The 17,738-nt window shown below is 39.7% G+C and overlaps 1 protein-coding gene across 1 annotated transcript in view; it reads left to right on the plus strand.

Moving 5' to 3' along the window:
• Positions 1-17,738, plus strand: part of MAP3K5 (mitogen-activated protein kinase kinase kinase 5) — a 193,940-nt gene that overhangs the window by 125,880 nt on the left and 50,322 nt on the right. The window contains exons 14-15 of the mRNA XM_028121389.2: positions 680-761; positions 16,960-17,093. Coding sequence (XP_027977190.1) covers positions 680-761; positions 16,960-17,093 — 216 coding nt within the window. The remainder of the gene's footprint in view (positions 1-679; positions 762-16,959; positions 17,094-17,738) is intronic.

Consider the following 17,738-nt stretch of genomic DNA (forward strand, 5'->3'; position numbering starts at 1 on the left):
ATCAGTGTTTTGCAGATTGTGTTTACGAAACACCATATTTATGATATTAAAGGCAAAATATTTAATAACTGAGATCAAATGTTGTAGTGGCCAACACTATATCATATAGTCACCTCAGAATTTAGAGACACTATTCCAGAATTTGGGTATTTTTTGTTAATTCCCATTTTAAATAATAATATGACCATCAGCAAAACGATAATAGCTAATTTTAATGAGTGCACTCTGTTAAGCACTTTACAAGTATTATGTCAAGTCATCTTCCTAACAACCTTTAAGTTAGATACTTCTGTAGTCCCTATTTTTGTAATGAAGGGGTGAGGCTCAGAGAGGTGGAGGAGCTTGCCCAAAATCACACAAATACTAGCAATCTTGGCCTGACATCCAAGTCCACAGTCTTCACATTTCTATGACTTTGTCTAGCTTCATCGTTCTAATTCTATAATATATCACATTACTATTATTTGAAGTGAGGCATTAGGTTAGACAGTCCTACCAGCCTGTGTTTTTCTTTTTGAAAAATCGTATTTTTCCTGCTGATACTGATAGTTTGTTTATTGCCTGATTTTTAGAAAGTCTCTTAGCTCCCATTTTTTGCTCTGAAGTCATGTTGGAACGTACTTGCTTATATTTAATATCAGATGTATTATGAGTGACCACATACCAACTCTCATTGTAGGTTTTTTGAAATGGTGAACACCATCACTGAAGAGAAGGGGAGAGGCACGGAGGAAGGAGATTGTGAAAGTGACTCCCTAGAGGTAATGACTCTGGTTGCATGTTCATTTTACAGAGTTTTTCTGTGGCTTTTTTTTTTTTTAAGATTTTATTTATGTATTTGAGAGAGAGCACGAGCTGGGGGAGGGACAGAGGGAGAAGCAGACTCTCTGCTGAGCAGGGAGCCCGACACAGGGCTCCATCCCAGGACCGTGAGATTATGACCTGAGCCGAAGGCAAACACTTAACCGACTGAGCCACCCAGGCGCCCCTTCTCTGTGGTTTAAAAAAAAAAAATGAACTATTTAAAGTCTTACTGGGGTATGCGTGGTGGGGAGGACATGTAAGTGGTGGTCTGTGAGCTTTCCCTTAATGCTGAAGGCAGCTTCTGGAATTCCTTGTTAAAAAAGAGCTGAAAAGGGGAACCTGGGTTGCTCAGTCAGTTAAGCGGCCAACCCTTGATTTTAGCTCAGGTCATGATCTCAGGGTCCTGGAATGGAGCCACATGTCCCACTCCTGCTGAGCAGGGAGTCTGCTTGACTCCCTCTCCCTCTGCCCCTCCCCTTGCTCACAGAGGTAGGCGCTCTCTCTGTCTCTCTCTAAAATAAATAAATCTTTAAAAAAAAAAGCTAAAAAGCAAACATTAGAGAACTCTTATTTGGGAATACTGAGTTTTGGTATTTTGCTTACCTGACGGTGAGTAACTTTTTTAGATTTAGATTTTAGAAAAAGTGAGTGCTTTTTTATCTGTGAGGAGTTGATTACCCTCCATGCACGGGCCACAGTGCCCTGGCATTTTTTATGTTCCTCTGAGATATGTGCAATTCAAACAAGCAGAATTCAGTGAAAATTCTGAATGGCACTATGGCCATGGCCCTCTTTTGTGGAGGGACCTGGACCAACGGAGGATTAATGGAATACAGAGAGGAGGTAAGTCACCTGAAATACTGTTCCTCGCAACCCCAGTCCTCTGACTTCTACCTCATGGACACACGACACTGCAGACATCTATTCCTAGATCATGTCCATTTTCTCTGTCATGGCTCCTCTGGGATAAAGAGCCTTCCATCACTGCAAGGACCGGTGCTGGAGTGTCCCAAGAGGGCTGACCCCCGGGGCGTGAGCATCTTCAGAAAGTTGACCCTCCTCCAGGCATAACAGTAGGCCAGCTTCTTCTCCAAGCCCTGCCCAGTGTTGGACTTGGGACAACATTCAGAATCCAAGCAATACTGAAAATGTCACTTCTAGTGCTAAAGTGAAATTGAAGAAGCTAGAGCACCAGCCTGACTGGTGCACTTATTTATTAATGTCATCCCACATACTAGAATTTTTATAAAAACAGTGAAGTCGTAGGGTAGCAGTTGAAGGAAAATTTCAATAGAATAACCAAGTGTTGACTCTGTCCAGAGTGAAGTTCTATAATTATCTAGCAGTTGTATAGCTTTGATGTTCCTAGGTAAGCCTAAGGCTCTTTCATTAAAGTTATAAAAAGATGATAGGACCTGATTTGGAAAAAAAAAATGTTTCCCCATGCATTAGCTTGTTGTCTATAGGAATAATAGACAATACTTATTTGTATATATTTTATATTTTACAATTTTGTATTTTCTTATTTAAGTGATTTTGTTAGGAATTAGATCTCTTGGCTCCTACATCAGTGCTCCTTGACTAGACCTCATTATCTCTGTTTTTATTTGGTTTAAATTTAGTCACTTGATACACAGCAACGACCAAGGTAAAGGGTAGCAAAGACAATGAAAGTAAAACAGTTTTATTAGTAAATATAAAATGATGAAGTGTAGGGGCGCCTGGGTGGCTCAGATGGTTAAGCGTCTACCTTCGGCTCAGGTCATGATCCCAGGGTCCTGGGATTGAGTCCCGCATCGGGCTCCCTGCTCCTTGGGAGCCTGCTTCTCCCTCTGCTTCTCTCTCTCTCTCTCCCTCTCTCTCTCTCCCTCTGCCTCTCATGAATAAATAAATAAAATCTTTTAAAAATAAATAAATAAATAATAAAATGATGAAGTGGGCGGACTGGAAAATCCATAAAGTTCCTCTGCAATGTCATAAAATGCTGGCTTTTTTTAACCAGTGAGAGCTATCCTTTATTTTATACCCTTCTTTGAGGAACTAAATCCATCTTACCAAAAATACACATAGCACAGCCAGGCTGTGGTCTCCATATGCAACAACGTGGTCTTCTTAATTGATTAAATCAACAGTTTAGACTCTACTCCAGGAACCACTTTAACCATATGCATAGCATAACACAGGTTCAATTGCCTTAGAACTTGTGATGAGTTTTGCCAGCTGATTTTTCTAAGACTCAGTTTCCTATAATGTAAAAAAAAAAAAAAGTAGGTAGATCACTTTTTAAAGAGCTCCCAGGAAGATACAGAATCAAAATCCTTTGATCTGGATACAGTAATAAGTGGGGTGGCTGTGTGCGGGGCTCTTCCTGGTCAGACAGTCCTTCCTCAAGCACTGAGAACAATCAGCCAACCAAATAAGGAGGGGATGCTCTGGTTTCTTGGTTTCTCCGTAGGAATAGCCCAAGGGTTTTAGTTGCTGTGCTGACCTCACAAAAACCAGCTTACACAGTATTGCTGATTCATCAAAGTGCTCCTAACTCACCCTTCTCGAGTAAGTGCAGGTTACTATTCTTTTCATGTTAGAAAGACACTCATACACTCTGTCCTTTGCATGCTCTTGGAATAATTTAAAATCTTGGACATAGAATGGCTTCTACAGTATTCCCAGTGGACTGTAGAGCATATACAGTGAATTCAAGCATACTTATTTTAAGTGTTTTGGGTAGTTTACCATTAAACCCCAAGTAGTGACCTTGCTGACATTTGGGTGTTGGGTGGGATGTTGGCGGGGGGGTGTTCTGTGGGCACAATGGTAATGAGTGGGGATTGCGATGATGTTCTGGGCTGTGAACATGGTGACATCCATCTTCACTCTCCCTCTCACTGAATGTCCCTTTGTAGCCAGCGCACCTTTACAATATGAGTCACTAAATAGCCTGAACTTATATTTTCACCTAACTTAAGATAACTTCATGATTACATTTCTTAGATATTTTCAACATTCTTAATTTAAAATTATTTTATTGGTGTTCTAAATATTTGATTAAAATGAATTCTCTAATTTCATTACCACAAACTAGACTCGACCATGAGCCCATGAATGACACATACAAAAATAATTCCTCTACTTCCCTTTCCTGATAATGTAAACAAGAAGGATTCTTTAGAGACCATCTTTACACGGCGATTAAGATTTATATACAGAATAGTTGCTTTCTGATCATCACCTCAGCTGGGGATAGAATTAAAGTTGTTTCAATGCATGTGTCAATTATTCCTGAAGCCTTTGCGAAGCTAGGCCCACAGCAAAATTAAAATGTTGGAAAGGTCAAATATTCTTTAATGTTAACTTCACTTAGGGCGTTGTCAACATTGGCAAACTTTAACTATCAACGTGGTTCTATAAACTACAAATTTGCAGCTAATCCCTAGACTTCTGGATGTTTGACAGACTTCTTATCCGAAGCCCATATTAAGATCTGCTTTTCTTTTTGATTTGAATAATAAGGTTTCTTAGAAGCAGTACAATTGTGGGAGGGATTCAGCCGCCTTCAGGTCACGGTCAGCTCCCTTCTCCAACTGATCAAACCCGATTCTACTGAAATCACTGTGCTGGGGTCAGGGGCCTTGGATTCTAGTTCTCACTTTGCTAACGACCAGTTTTGTAACTTTGGACAAAATTCATACTCTTGGCTGGGCTAAAATGATTTTATTCCTCAAGTGAGAGTGGACTAGGAACACCTTAAATATGCTTTCCTAGCTCTAATTTGTATAATTTTTCAAGATGAGTACAAACTGTGCAAGGTTATTTCAAATATAGATCAATCGCACTTTCAGAGGACTTTTCTGCTTTTGAACAGAAAGAGAAACAGCTTCTTCTGATTCAAGGCCGTGGTTTTTGACTTAAGGATGTATTTGGACATGGGGGGTAATGAAGCCACATCTTAAATAATTTAATAGATCAGTAAATTTATATTGAAATCATTGAACAGTTGGTTGCCGTTAACCGTAAGAGTTCTAACGCGTATCAGCTGTAGTCCCTATTTTGTTCTCTCAGCTTTCCAGATTTTCACTAACACCTTGGGCATCTACCCAGCAGCCTCCTGGGAGAAGCCCCTGTTCGGCCTCACTCCCCCCTCACACCACGACGCCCCCGCGGCCCAGGCACCTCACCCTCTCCGTCATCCCCCCATCTCTGGTCTTTACCACCCCTCCTGTGCCCTCATCTCTCTTCTGCCATCAGTATGTGTCTCTGTCAGCATCAGAGAGATCTCTCACATGGTCTTCTCCTGGGACTCCCTCATTAAAAACCTTTGATGCTACTCTTTGTAGAAGAAGGTTTCCACAGATACAATGTTCTCAACCCTCTGGCTGCAACATAGCCTTGCCTTTCCACCTGGTGGGCTGGGATTGCCAAACTCTTTTCCATTTCCCAGAAGACCAAGCTTTCCTGCCCCCAGGCTTGATCTGCAGATGCCCATCTCCACATGCTTTTTCTTCTCTGTCCCACCTGGTGACTGCCTCCTCATTTTCTGAGCTCTAAGTCAAGTGTCATTTCTCAACACCACCTCTCACTCTTCTCTGCTCTCCTCGCATTTCTGGCCCCTCTTCTGCCCTAGGTCTTCTCACTGTATTGTAACTGGGGAGCCTCCACCGGACTGTGAGCATCCCAGGGCAGGGCTGTGGCTCTGTGTCCTTTCTAATCACATAGCCTCACATGGTATGAGGCATCCAAGCAGAAGTAGTTCAATCAGGTCAGAAGGCTTGGAAGGGCTTAATTAAAGGTGGTGTGTGATAAAGCCAGGATTGTTTAAAAATATCTCAAACGGGGGGGAGAGGGCTATGGATTGGAAGGGACAGAGTAGGCGCTGTGACACTGGTTTAAAAAGTTGTTCAGTCAGTGGTAAGTCAATGAAAGAATGTACACTGTTATCAAGCGGCACATCAGAACCAAGGCGTTATTGACTCATTCTCTTTTTTTATTTCCTTGGAGGGAAAAAGAGCCAGATACAAATTGCGGAGGTCCTTTTGGTCCTCAGTACAAAATATGCTATGTCTCCCTCCTCACTCCTCTCCCAGACACATACATATATTCTACCGTACCTCCTCTCTCTCTCTCTCTTTCCCTCCCCACCCCGCCCTCCCTTTTCTTCCCTATCCCTCTTTCTCATCTATTCGTTTGTACCTCACTGTTTCACCAAAATGGGCATATGACTGACTTAAACCTGAAGCAATCATAGCGTCTGGCCCCATGAACCTGTCTATACCTACTTTCCAGTGTGCATAAAGAGAACATGGACCCCTTGTGGGGTGAAGTAGAGACAAGCAAGATAAAAGGAACATTTTCCTTTGACATAAACATCTGCAGAATGATGAAATACCTTACCATTCCCTTTTCTGAACCTGTCTATACCTACTTTCCAGTGTGCATAAAGAGAACATGGACCCCTTGTGGGGTGAAGTAGAGACAAGCAAGATCAAAGGAACATTTTCCTTTGACATAAACATCTGCAGAATGATGAAATACCTTACCATTCCCTTTTCTGATGAAATACCTTACCATTCCCTTTGCTTCACAAACATTAATAGTGAATTATGGTTTAGAACTCATTTAAATCAATTTGGAATCATCAGCCCATTGGTTTGTTTGTCTTTAACATCCCGTTTCTAGTTTTGCACATATCTGAAGCTCAACACCCACATTTACTGCACTGAAAAAATAGATCACTTATAGTTGTATGATATGAGTACCAATTTGTTACTCATTCTTTCATTCTGTTGAGTGGAAAAAAAAAACTTTCTTCTATCAATTTAGGTTCAGTGATTGGGGGCCTGCAAATTAACTGACAGAAAGACAGATTAACAAGAGAAAAGACAAGGTTTATTCAGGTATATGGGAGCATTTAAAGTGGCTTCTGATCAGCTAGAGTTAAGTTTGTTTATCCTACTAAGAAAAGCCCTTCTTAAGACTTTAAGGAAAAGCACATGGTGGGAAACTAATGAGAAAAAAGTGGAAGGCAAAGAACTTTTTGGCAAGGTTTTGTTTATGTAATTTCTCACCCAGGTACGAGTGGTCCTAAACCTCCCAGAGATGGGATTTTGGCAGCTGTAGTTTCAGGAGGCTTTGTTTAAGCCAGCAAAAGAGGTTTAGGTAAGGTTTTTTAATGCAGCTGCTGTTGATTCAGATGTTTTCAGCTTAAACTCATCTTTATACCACATTGATGGGTATAAATTCAATTCACTCAGTGAATATTTAGTCACACACTATGTAATTGTCATTATTCTAGGTTCTGGGGATACAACAGAGAAAACATCGAGAAAAATCTGCCCTCACTGAGCTTACATTCCAGCGAAACACCAACAATAAACAACAGAAATAAGTAAAATACATAGCGTGTTTGATAATGATCAGTGTTAAGGAGAAAAATGAAGCAGGGAAGGGTTCAGAAAGTTACACTGTAACAGAGCATGCAAGTTTAGACCAATAAGCCAGGGAAGGCTCATTGAGAAGGTGATATTTGAATAAATGCCCGAGGGAGAAGAGATCTATCAAACTGGATATTTGAACCTAAGCATTTTCAGCATTTTGTTAGTTATTAATCGTTATTAATGTTTTTGACATTTACATATTAAGAAGGCAATACAGATCGAAAATTAACGAAGCTACCGTGTGGGTCTTTGAGGTGACCATTCACCTAATGTAATTAGCCCCCAGAGGGAAGTGCATGGCCTTTGGAAGGTGGCTGTTTTACCCTAGGTCTCTTGACAGCATGGGAACTAAGTGAATCACCACTTTGTTGTTTGGCCTTGTCAATATTGTCTTCCTACGCTGATTCCCTTTCCAGTACAGACTTAGATTGTTCTGGGCAGGTCACAATAGAGGGATGATTCTAGAAGTATTCTCATCATTGCTTCGAAATGCAGTTGTTTCCCTTAGCAACAACCTAATTCACTAACCTATTGCCCTAGAAATAGAATGCAGAGTATATAAGCAGTGTAATCGTACCTTCAATTTTTTAATGCACTCTTTCCTCTACCCCTAACGTTTTCCATGTTTCTAGTTTAACACACCTTATCTTCCCTTGGCCTGTAGCCCAGCTCCGTTCTACTTTTTTTTTGGCTTATCGACCAGGCCAGTCTCCTCAAACCTGCCTTCCAATTTGTATCTCTATATGGTTAAGAATAGAAAGAAGAAAACTAAGCAGCAATTACCCCCTGGAATGGTTTTCAATCCCTTTGGTCTTATTAAAAGTCCTTTTTGATTTTTACTGTGACACTTTGTTCAACAGGAATAGTCTGCCATACCTAATAAACAATCTTTTAAAAAAGAAGAGCCTTTTGATGCTTTGGATTCCAGAGGGGAACTAAAACTGGGGCAGCCTCATGGAGATTTTTATATTCTTCACCGTACTATATAAATATCCCTGCAATAAAACTCCATTTCAACCAAAAATAAACTGATACTTTCAATGTTTTGTTTTGGCACCCGATTTATTAAAAAAAAAGTGGTTCTCATCAAATTTTCTATATCCTGATTAATCAGTTAAGTAAGTAAATAATTACTGAGCATCTACAAACCAGTTATTGCCAAGACTAGGGGTAGAACAATTAAAGATAAATCGTAGCTCTCACAAAGCTCGGAGTCCAGACGGGGATGCAGACTGAGCAAGAGAAGGAAGAGTTACCAAAGAATGAGTAAGGGCAGAAAGCCTTGGGAGCACATCAGACCAGAAAGTAACCCTGCTCTCGATGGTCAGGTAGACAGTTCAGGAAATCTTCCTAGAGCTTGGTTTTGAAAGACGAGGCAGAATTACCGAGGTAGAAGACACAGCATGTGGAAAGACACAAAGATCTCGGGAACCTCACTGAGAGATTTTGGAGGAGATTGAGGAGAGAGAAGTTTGGACACAGAGGCAGCACAAAGAAGCTGAGGGGCATTTACGCCGTGCTAAGGAGATTGGCTTTGACTCTAAAAGTAATGAGAAACCTTTTAATAAAGCAGAGGCAGTGGTACAGACATGGACAGCTCACTTTGGAAGTTTGGACTTCGGAAAATTCAACGCCATCTTAAGGAGAGCGGATGAGGGAACTGGGCAACAAGAGAGGAGGGGACAAGGAAAGCCAGTTAAGAGTCTGTAGAATTAGTACAGAAGAAAAGTAGGGAAGGCCTGATTCAAGGCAAAACCAGATACACCTCATAGCATTTGGCAATCAGTTGGGTTTGGGGAGTAAGGGAAAGGAAAGAATGCAGTCTACGACGGCCACCAGATATCTCCCAGATATCTGTTTGAATAAGAGATTGAATGTTCCATGAATATTGATGACACACTGGAATACCTTTATCCTAACGGTGTTTGGAAACAGAACTAAGACTATCCCTACAACACTGGTAGTGGTAAGAACACTAAATCAGGACTCATGAGCTGGGTATAAACCACAGCTCTAATTGTTTCCCTGGAAAAGATATTTCTGATCATTTGTAAATTGGAGCTAATCATAGACCTTCCCTACTATGACACAGGCTTATTATGACCATCAAATGGTATAGGTTATGGACAGTTGATTTTTTTTTTCTTTTAAATTATAAAGCATCCTGATAATGTAAGATGGTGGTAGTACTAGGTTCAGTGTGTAGGCATGTATGCCCTTGATAGGGCATCCTGGCAGAGATGAGCTCCTTTGGTGATGGTCCCTGCCCTGCCTCCTGCTGGCCTGGTCCTGGCTGGTAGATTTCCTACATGTACGGCACAGCACGATGGGAGTCTGGGCCACAGGAATTGGGTGTGGAGTCTTAGGCCCTTTTTGGAATTTTTTGACTAGTTTGACTGCCTCTTTGCTGGAGCCCCATGTTACCTTCCAGTCTGAGGAAGTTGCTAAATAATCCTGCTCCCTATTCCCTCACCCTGAAAACACGCCAGATGTTCTGCTCTGGACGAGGACAGTCTTCGGCCATATATTAGGCATCCAGAACAGGAGTATTCTTTTATGTACATGGGGTACAGTGTTGCCAATGGGAAAGTAAGATGCTTCCCTTCCAGAGCGTGGTGTCTGTCCTTAGCCAGAGAAGGGTCCCTGATAGGGAGGTCAGCGCTCACCCATCCCTGGCTTGGTATTGGGCATAGTTTTCCCCAGGAGAATACAACTAATTGCTTTCTATCAGTGCTTGGAAACCTGTTGGAAATAAATAAACTGAAGCTGGTAAAGACAAAACCACATTTTCCTCATCCTCCTTGGCAGTGGTCCCTCAAGTCAAATGTAGAATTTGTACCCTGGAGAGTTTGCAGAGTGATCTGATTACTACCTTTGTAGTTAATTTGTCCTTTTTATGTCTGCTTCCTTTTTGATCTTCTGGTTGCTTTTCATTTTGTAATTTCCCTATACCATGTCTGCGTGTGAATTTATTTTTTATTTTTCCTACTTAGGGCTCAGTTTCCAGAAGTTATGTTTGATTCTGTCTCACATCTGTCTGGCCTTTTTTAGAATGTCTTATCCTTTTCTCCTGCTTTTTGATTTCTTATTTTATATCTTTATGTTAAATGTACTTATTCTAAAGTTTTTGTTTCTTTTACTTTATGAAGTTTAGGGAGATTGATATTTATCAAATCTGCTAACTCCCTGATGGTGAATTATTTCCTTATATGTTTTAAAATTTGGGGTCATGAGCTCAATTTCAATGATGTATTATGAGTGAGAATCCTGCACAGTCCGTCTTAAGGGAGTCTCCCTTTAAAATGTTTTTGCTTTGTTTCTGCTAGCACTCCAGGGATGTCCCAGGCTCAAGATCAATTATGGGTATCATGATAAGTGTAAATTTGAACTAAACCATGAGGATCAGCCTATGGTTGAAAGTATTCAGAGTATTCAGAAAGTATTCTTTTTGTCCACCCAGAGCTCAGTTTAAGACAGATGAGCTTTATTTTTGTTCCCCAGTGCAGTGGGCTAACTCTATTCTAATCTACCCTTTCATCAAGTTATAGTCCTTCAAGGACCCTGATTTCAAGGGCCCAGCTCTTCACCTGGCATAAGCACAAGGTCCCATTTCCTATCCCTTCATGGGCATTAAGACAAAAGTACCAGATAAGGGGTTGACAGACTATAGCCCAAAGGCCAAATACAGCCTGCCACTACCCTGTTCCTCCAGTAAAGAAGTTTTACTGGAACACAACCATGCCCAGCTGTTTATACACTGACTGAGCTATTTTCATGCTATAATGGCAGAGTTCAGTAGTTGCCACAGAGATCATGTGGCCCACAAATCTGAAAGTATTCAATATCTGGCCCCTTAGAAAAAGCATTTACCAACCTCTGCCCAAAATTAATGAGACTGAAGGCCCAGCCCTCATCCCCACCCCTTGGGCTGTGGGGACATCAATTATGATTACCCCTCAAGTGGTCCTCTTTCTCTTTATTTCTAGCTCCTGACAGTCTTCTTTAACTTTTTTGTAAGCCCTGGTAGGCACTTAAAAATGTGTCTATTTTGGGGTGCCTGGGTGGCTCAGTTGGTCAAGTGTCCGACTCTTGATTTCAGCTCAGGTCATGATCTCAGGGTCATGAGATTGAGCCCTGCATCAGGCTCTGCACTGAGTGTGGAGCCTGCTTAAGATTCTCCTCTCCTCTCCCTGTGCCCTTCCCCTGCTACTTGCATGCTCTCTCTATATATATATATATCCCTCTAAAAAAAAAGTGTGTCTATTTTATTTTATGTGGATGTTTTTAGCAGGAAGCCTTCCAAATACCAAGTCCACATATTGCCAGTACCAGAGCCCACTTTCTATTTTCTTGGATAATATAGACCGCTATGTGCATAAGATGTTATATATGAACCTAATGGCAACCACAAATCAAAAACCTAGAGTAGATACACAAACAATAAAGAGAAAGGAATCCAAGCATATCACTAAAGAAAGCCATCAAACCACAGGGGAAGAGAGCAAAAGGAGAAAGGAACAGAGAACTACAAAAACAACCATAAAACAAGTAATAAAATGGCAATAATTATATACCTCAGCAATTACTTTGAATGTAAATGGACTACATGCTCCAATCAAAAGATACAGGGTGACTATATAAAAAAGCAAGACCCATCTATGTGCTGCCTACCAGAGACTCACTTCAGACCTAAAGACACCTGCAGATTGAAAATGAGGAGATAGAAGAACATTTACCATGCAAATTGAAGCACAAGGAAAGCTGGGATAGCAGTATGTATATGAAACAAAATAGAGTAAACCAAAGACTAACAAAAGACAAAAAAGGTCACTACATATTGATAAAGGGAGCCATCCAACAAGAGGATATAAAATTGCAAATATTTATGCAATAGAGCACCTAAGTACATAAAACAACTATTACAGACATAAGGAAGAAATTGACAGTAATATAATAATAGTAGGGAACTTTAACACCCCACTTACATCAATGGATAGACCATCTCAACAGAAAATCAACAAGGAGACAGTGGCTTTGCATGAGACATTGGACCAAATGGACCTAACATATATTTAGAACATTCCATCCCAAAAAAGCACAATACATATTTTTTTGAAGTGCACATAGAACATTCTCCAGAATAGATCACATTAGGCCACAAAACAAGTCTCAGTAAATTCAGAAAGATTGAAATCATAGCATGCATCTTTTCTGACCACAATGGTATGAAACTAGAAATCAATCACATGAAAAAAATCTGGAAAGAACGCAGCTACATGGAGGCTAAATAACATGCCACTGAACAATGAGTGGGTCAATCAAGAAATCAAAGAGAAAATTAAAAAATGCATGGAGACAAATGAAAATGAAAATACAACAGTCCAAAATCTTTGGGATACAGCAAAAGCTATTCTGGGAGGGAATATTATAGCAATCCAGGCCTACCTCAAGAAGCAAGAATATCTCAAATAAAAAACTGAACCTTACACTTAAAGGAACTTAAAAAAAAATCAAGCCAAACACCAATAGAAAGAGGAAATTATAAAGATTAGAACAGAAATAGAGATTAAAAAATAACCAATAGAATAAATCAGTGAAACCAGGAGTTGGTTCTTGGAGAAGATCAACAAAATTGATAAGGCTTTAGACAGACTCATCAAAAAAAAAAAAAAGAACAAAGAAAGAGGAGTCAAATAAAATCAGAAATGAAGGAGAAGAAATAACTGGTACCACAGAAATAGGAAGGATTATAAGAGAATATTATGAACAATTATATGCCAACAAATTGGACAACCTCAGAAAAATGAGTAAGTTCCTAGAAACATAAAACCTTCCAAATCTGAATCAGGAAGAAATAGAAAATTTAAACGGACCAATTACTAGCAATGAAATTGAATCAGTAATCAAAATCTCTCAAAAAAATAAAAAAGCCCAGGACCAGATGGCTTCACAGGTGAATTCTGCCAAGCATTTAAAGAGAAGGTAATACCTATTCTTCTCAAACTATTACCAAAAAAAAAAAAAAAAAAAAAGGAGAGGAAGGAAAGCTTCTAATTCATTCTATGAGGTGAGCATTACCCTGATACCAAAACCAGATAAAGGCACTAAAAAAAAGAAAAGGAAAGGAAACTTGCCAGCAAATATCTGATGAACATAGATGAAGAATCCTCCACAAAATATTATCAAGCCAAATCCAACAATACATTTAAAAAATACTCAGCATGATATATCACATCAACAAGAGAAAGGATAAAAACCATATGATCATCTCAGTAAATGTAGAAAAAAACATTTGACAAAGTACAACATCCATTCATGATAAAAACCCTCAACAAAGTAGGTTTAGAAGGAACATACCTCAACATAATAAAGACATATATGGAAAACCCACAGCTAACATCATATTCAATGTTAAAGGACTGAAAGCTTTTCCCCTAAGGTCAGGAACGAGGCAAGGATGTTAACTCTCACCACTTTCATTTAGCATAGTACTGGAAGTCCTAGCTGCAGCAATCAGACAACAAAAAGAAATAAAAGGCATCCAGGGGTGCCTGGGTGGCTCATTCTGTTAAGCAGCTCTTGGTCTCAGCTCAGGTCTTGATCTCAGGGTCATGAGTTCAAGCCCTGTGTTGGAAGTAACCCATGTGTTCATTGATAGATGAATGGATAAAGAAGATGTGATATATATATATTATAGGTAATATATATATTATTAGTCATAAAAATATTAGCCATAAAAAAGAATGAAATCTTGCCATTTGTACCAACATGGATGGAGTTAGAGTGTATTATGCCAAGTGAAATAAGTCAGTCAGAGAAAGACAAATACCCATATGATCTCACTCATTTGTGCAATTTAAGAAACAAAGTGAACAAAGAGAAAGAGATGAACAAAAAAAAACCCAGACTCTTCAATACAGAAAACAAACTGATGGTTGCTAGAGGGGATGTGGGTGAGGGGAAGGGCAAATTAGGTAAAGGAGAGTAAGAGTACACTTATCCTGATGAGCACTGAGAAATGTATAGAAATACTGAGTCATTATATTGTATACCTGAAACTAATGTAACATTGTGTGGTAATTATACTTGAATAAAAAAAAAAAGGAGAAAGAAACAGACAAAATTACAAAAACAACAACAAAAAAGAAACAAAAAAATTTGCTGGCTTATAAAGGTTAAAAATAAATCGTTTTAATGGCTAATTCAAACCCTTCTGTGAGTTGAATCCAGCTACACTGGGTTTCTGCAAAGACATGGCTTGACCTTTTGGTGGCCCTACATTTGGTAATTTCATTCTGACACCAAAAATGGGCCTTTTTGGATGACTCCTCCACGTCTCAGGAGGTCTCTACCAAATACTCTCTAAACCCCTTTTATCTTGATCGGTTTTCCATATGTGACTGAGACACTTGACAACTTGGGATTTAGGGCTGTAGATATTTCCTTTTAGATTAAAGATGAAATTTTCCTCCTATTTTTCGTTTTTTTTAATTTAAGTTTTAGTTAATATACAGTGCAATATTGGTTTCAGGAGTAGAATCCAGTGGTTCATCCCTTAAATATAACACCCTGTGCTCATCACAAGTGCTGTCTTTAATACCCATTACCCATCTAGCCCATCCCCCACCCACCTCCCTCCATCAACCCTCAGTTTGTTTTCTGTTGTTAAGAGTCTCTTATGGTTTGTTTCCCTCTCTCTTTTCCTTTTTTTCCCCTTCCCATATGTTCATCTGTTTTTTTCTTAAACTCCACATAAGAGTAAGATCGTATGGTATTTGTCTTTCACTGACTGACTTGTTTCACTTAGCATAATACACTCTAGTTCCATCCATGTCATTGCAAATGGCAAGACTTCATTTTTTTTTTTGATGGGTGAGTAACATTTCATTATATATTATATACCTCATCTTCTTTATCCATTCATCAGTCGATGGACACTTGGGCTCTCTCCATGGTTTGGCTATTGTTGATAATGCTGCTATAAACATCAGGGTGCATGTGCCCCTTTGAATCTGCATTTTTGTATCCTTCAGGTAAATACCTAGTGGTGCAATTGCTGGATTGTAGGGTAGTTCTATTTTTAACTTTTGAGGAACCTCCATACTATTCTCCAGAGTGGCCGCACCAGTTTGCATTCCCACCAATAGTGCAAGAGGGTTCCCCTTTCTCTGCATCCTCGCCAACACCTGTTGTTTCTTATGTTGTTAATTTTAGCCATTCTGACAGGTGTGAGGTGGTATCTCATTGTGGTTTTGATCTGGATTTCCCTAATGACGAGTGATGTTGAGCTTCTTTTCATGCGTCTCTTATTCATCTGGATGTCATCTTTGGAAAAGTGTCTATTCATGTCTTCTGCCCATTTCTTAACTAAATTATTTGTTTTTTGGGTGTTGAATTTTATAAGTTCTTTACATACTTTGGATACTAACCCTTTATCAGATATGTCATTTGCAAATATCTTCTCCTCTTCTGTAGGCTGCCTTTTCGTTTTGTTGATTGTTTCCTTCGCTGCACAGAAGAAGCTTTTTATCTTGAGGAAGTCCCAGTAGTTCATTTTTGCTTTTGATTCCCTTGCCTCTGGTGATGTGTCTAGTAAGAAGTTGCTGCAGCCGAGGTCCCAGAGGTTTCTTCCTATGTTCTCTAGGATTTTGATGGTTTCCTCTTTCACATTTAGGTCTTTTATTCATTTTGAATTTATTTTTGTGTATGGTGTACACACATATGACTCTCCAGTTTTCCCGACACCATTTGTTGAAGAGACTTTTTCCCATTGGACATTCTTTCCTGCCCTGTCGCAGATTAGTTGACCATAGAGTTGTGGGTCCATTTCTGGGCTCTCTACTCTGTTCCATTGATCTATGTGTCTGTTTTTGTGCCAGTACCATACTGTCTTGATGATGACAGCTTTGTAATAGAGCCTGAAGTCTGGAATTGTGATGCCTCCAGTTTTGTTCTAAGAAGGAAGTATATTGACATACAGGCCTACCTCAAGGAGCAAGAAAAGTCTTAAATATACAACTTAATCTTATACTGAAAGGAGCTAGAAAAGGCACAGCAAATAAAGCCTAACGCCAGCAGAAGAAAGGAAATAATAAAGATTAGAGCAGAAATAAATGATATAGAAACAAAAAAAACCCACAGTAGAATGGATTAACAAAACTATTTTTCATTTTCAAAATGTATTTTGGTCTTGGGGAATTGGGAGTAAAGGAAAAATAATCCTTATTTTATCATTGTCAATGCAGAAGACCACAAAAACTTCCTTCTTACCCAAAGCCTTTTTTTCAGTGGCTTTATTCTCTTGGCAGAGTATGAAATACTTGGACAGTATCAAAAACTGAGAAACAAAAGAAAGATCAATTCAATGTAATAAATAGTGATAGACCTTATTGCTAATCATACTCATCTCCTGGATCTATGAAAAATAGGATTTAGTGGATAAAAAAATCCAAGTGGGCTTTTGAAGAAGCACTTTCCTGGATTTAAATACATAGTCCCTACTGTGTTCGTAGCATTTGTGAAAACATGAACATACTATCTGCTTTATGTTGAGAGTGTCCAGTTTTTGGCTCTTGAAGCTGCTGCTTAGAGCTTCATCATGTTGTTTTGCTTGTTAAACCGATTTGATAAAATAAGGGAAGATGCTCATGGAAAAAGTTGATGTTTGAAATGTAGAATGCAACTCACATTTTAATCTTCTGTTCCCCCATTTTCCCTTTTGTAGTATGACTACGAATATGATGAGAATGGTGACAGAGTCGTTTTAGGGAAAGGCACTTACGGGATCGTCTACGCAGGCCGAGACCTGAGCAACCAGGTCAGAATCGCTATAAAGGAAATCCCAGAGAGAGATAGCAGGTACGGTAATTGTGGCTAATAAAAGCTGTTTTCAACGTACTTTGGGTTGTTTATGGCATTTTAGACAATGTTTTGGTGATATTCTAATTAATGAAGCTGTCTGAAAACTCCAGTGTCTTAATCAGCCCCCTCAGAGGTTTAGCTGCTGCATGAATCAGTGACTCAGGCACAGCCCTCTGGTGGGGAAGGGCAGCCTCTCCGAGGTGACAAGGACTGAACTTCTGAAGAGTAGGAAAGACAATGGCCTGTGCGTGTTGGGCTCAATTGTGTCAGAGAATGGTTGATTGATTAGACAGTTAGATGGGGAGTAAGCAGGATCAGAAATGGTTTGAACCCCACAGGTTCCAGTGTCCTGTTTCACACCCAAGGAGCTTGGAAGTCATCCCTCCATCTTAACAAGTGGAAAGCTGACCAAACTAAGACCAAACTAAGAATTCTCGGATCCACTGGAGAAGTGGAAGTCACAGGCCAAGCCACTGCCCCAAATTTGGAGGGAGAGTCATGGGGGGGGGGGCACACTTTTGTGAGTTTTGCCTCCAAAAGCCCTACCAGACCCTCACAGTGATATTGGAGAAAAATCCCCCCATGCTTCTGGCAGGGAGAAAGGGGAGAGGAACCATTTTGAAATATGCCACAGTTCTGTTC

The sequence above is a fragment of the Eumetopias jubatus genome, unplaced genomic scaffold (genome assembly GCF_037043125.1).
Source record: "Eumetopias jubatus isolate StellerSeaLion01/CBP00866 unplaced genomic scaffold, mEumJub1_p1.0 scaffold_6, whole genome shotgun sequence".
NCBI classification, from domain to species: Eukaryota; Metazoa; Chordata; class Mammalia; order Carnivora; family Otariidae; genus Eumetopias; species Eumetopias jubatus.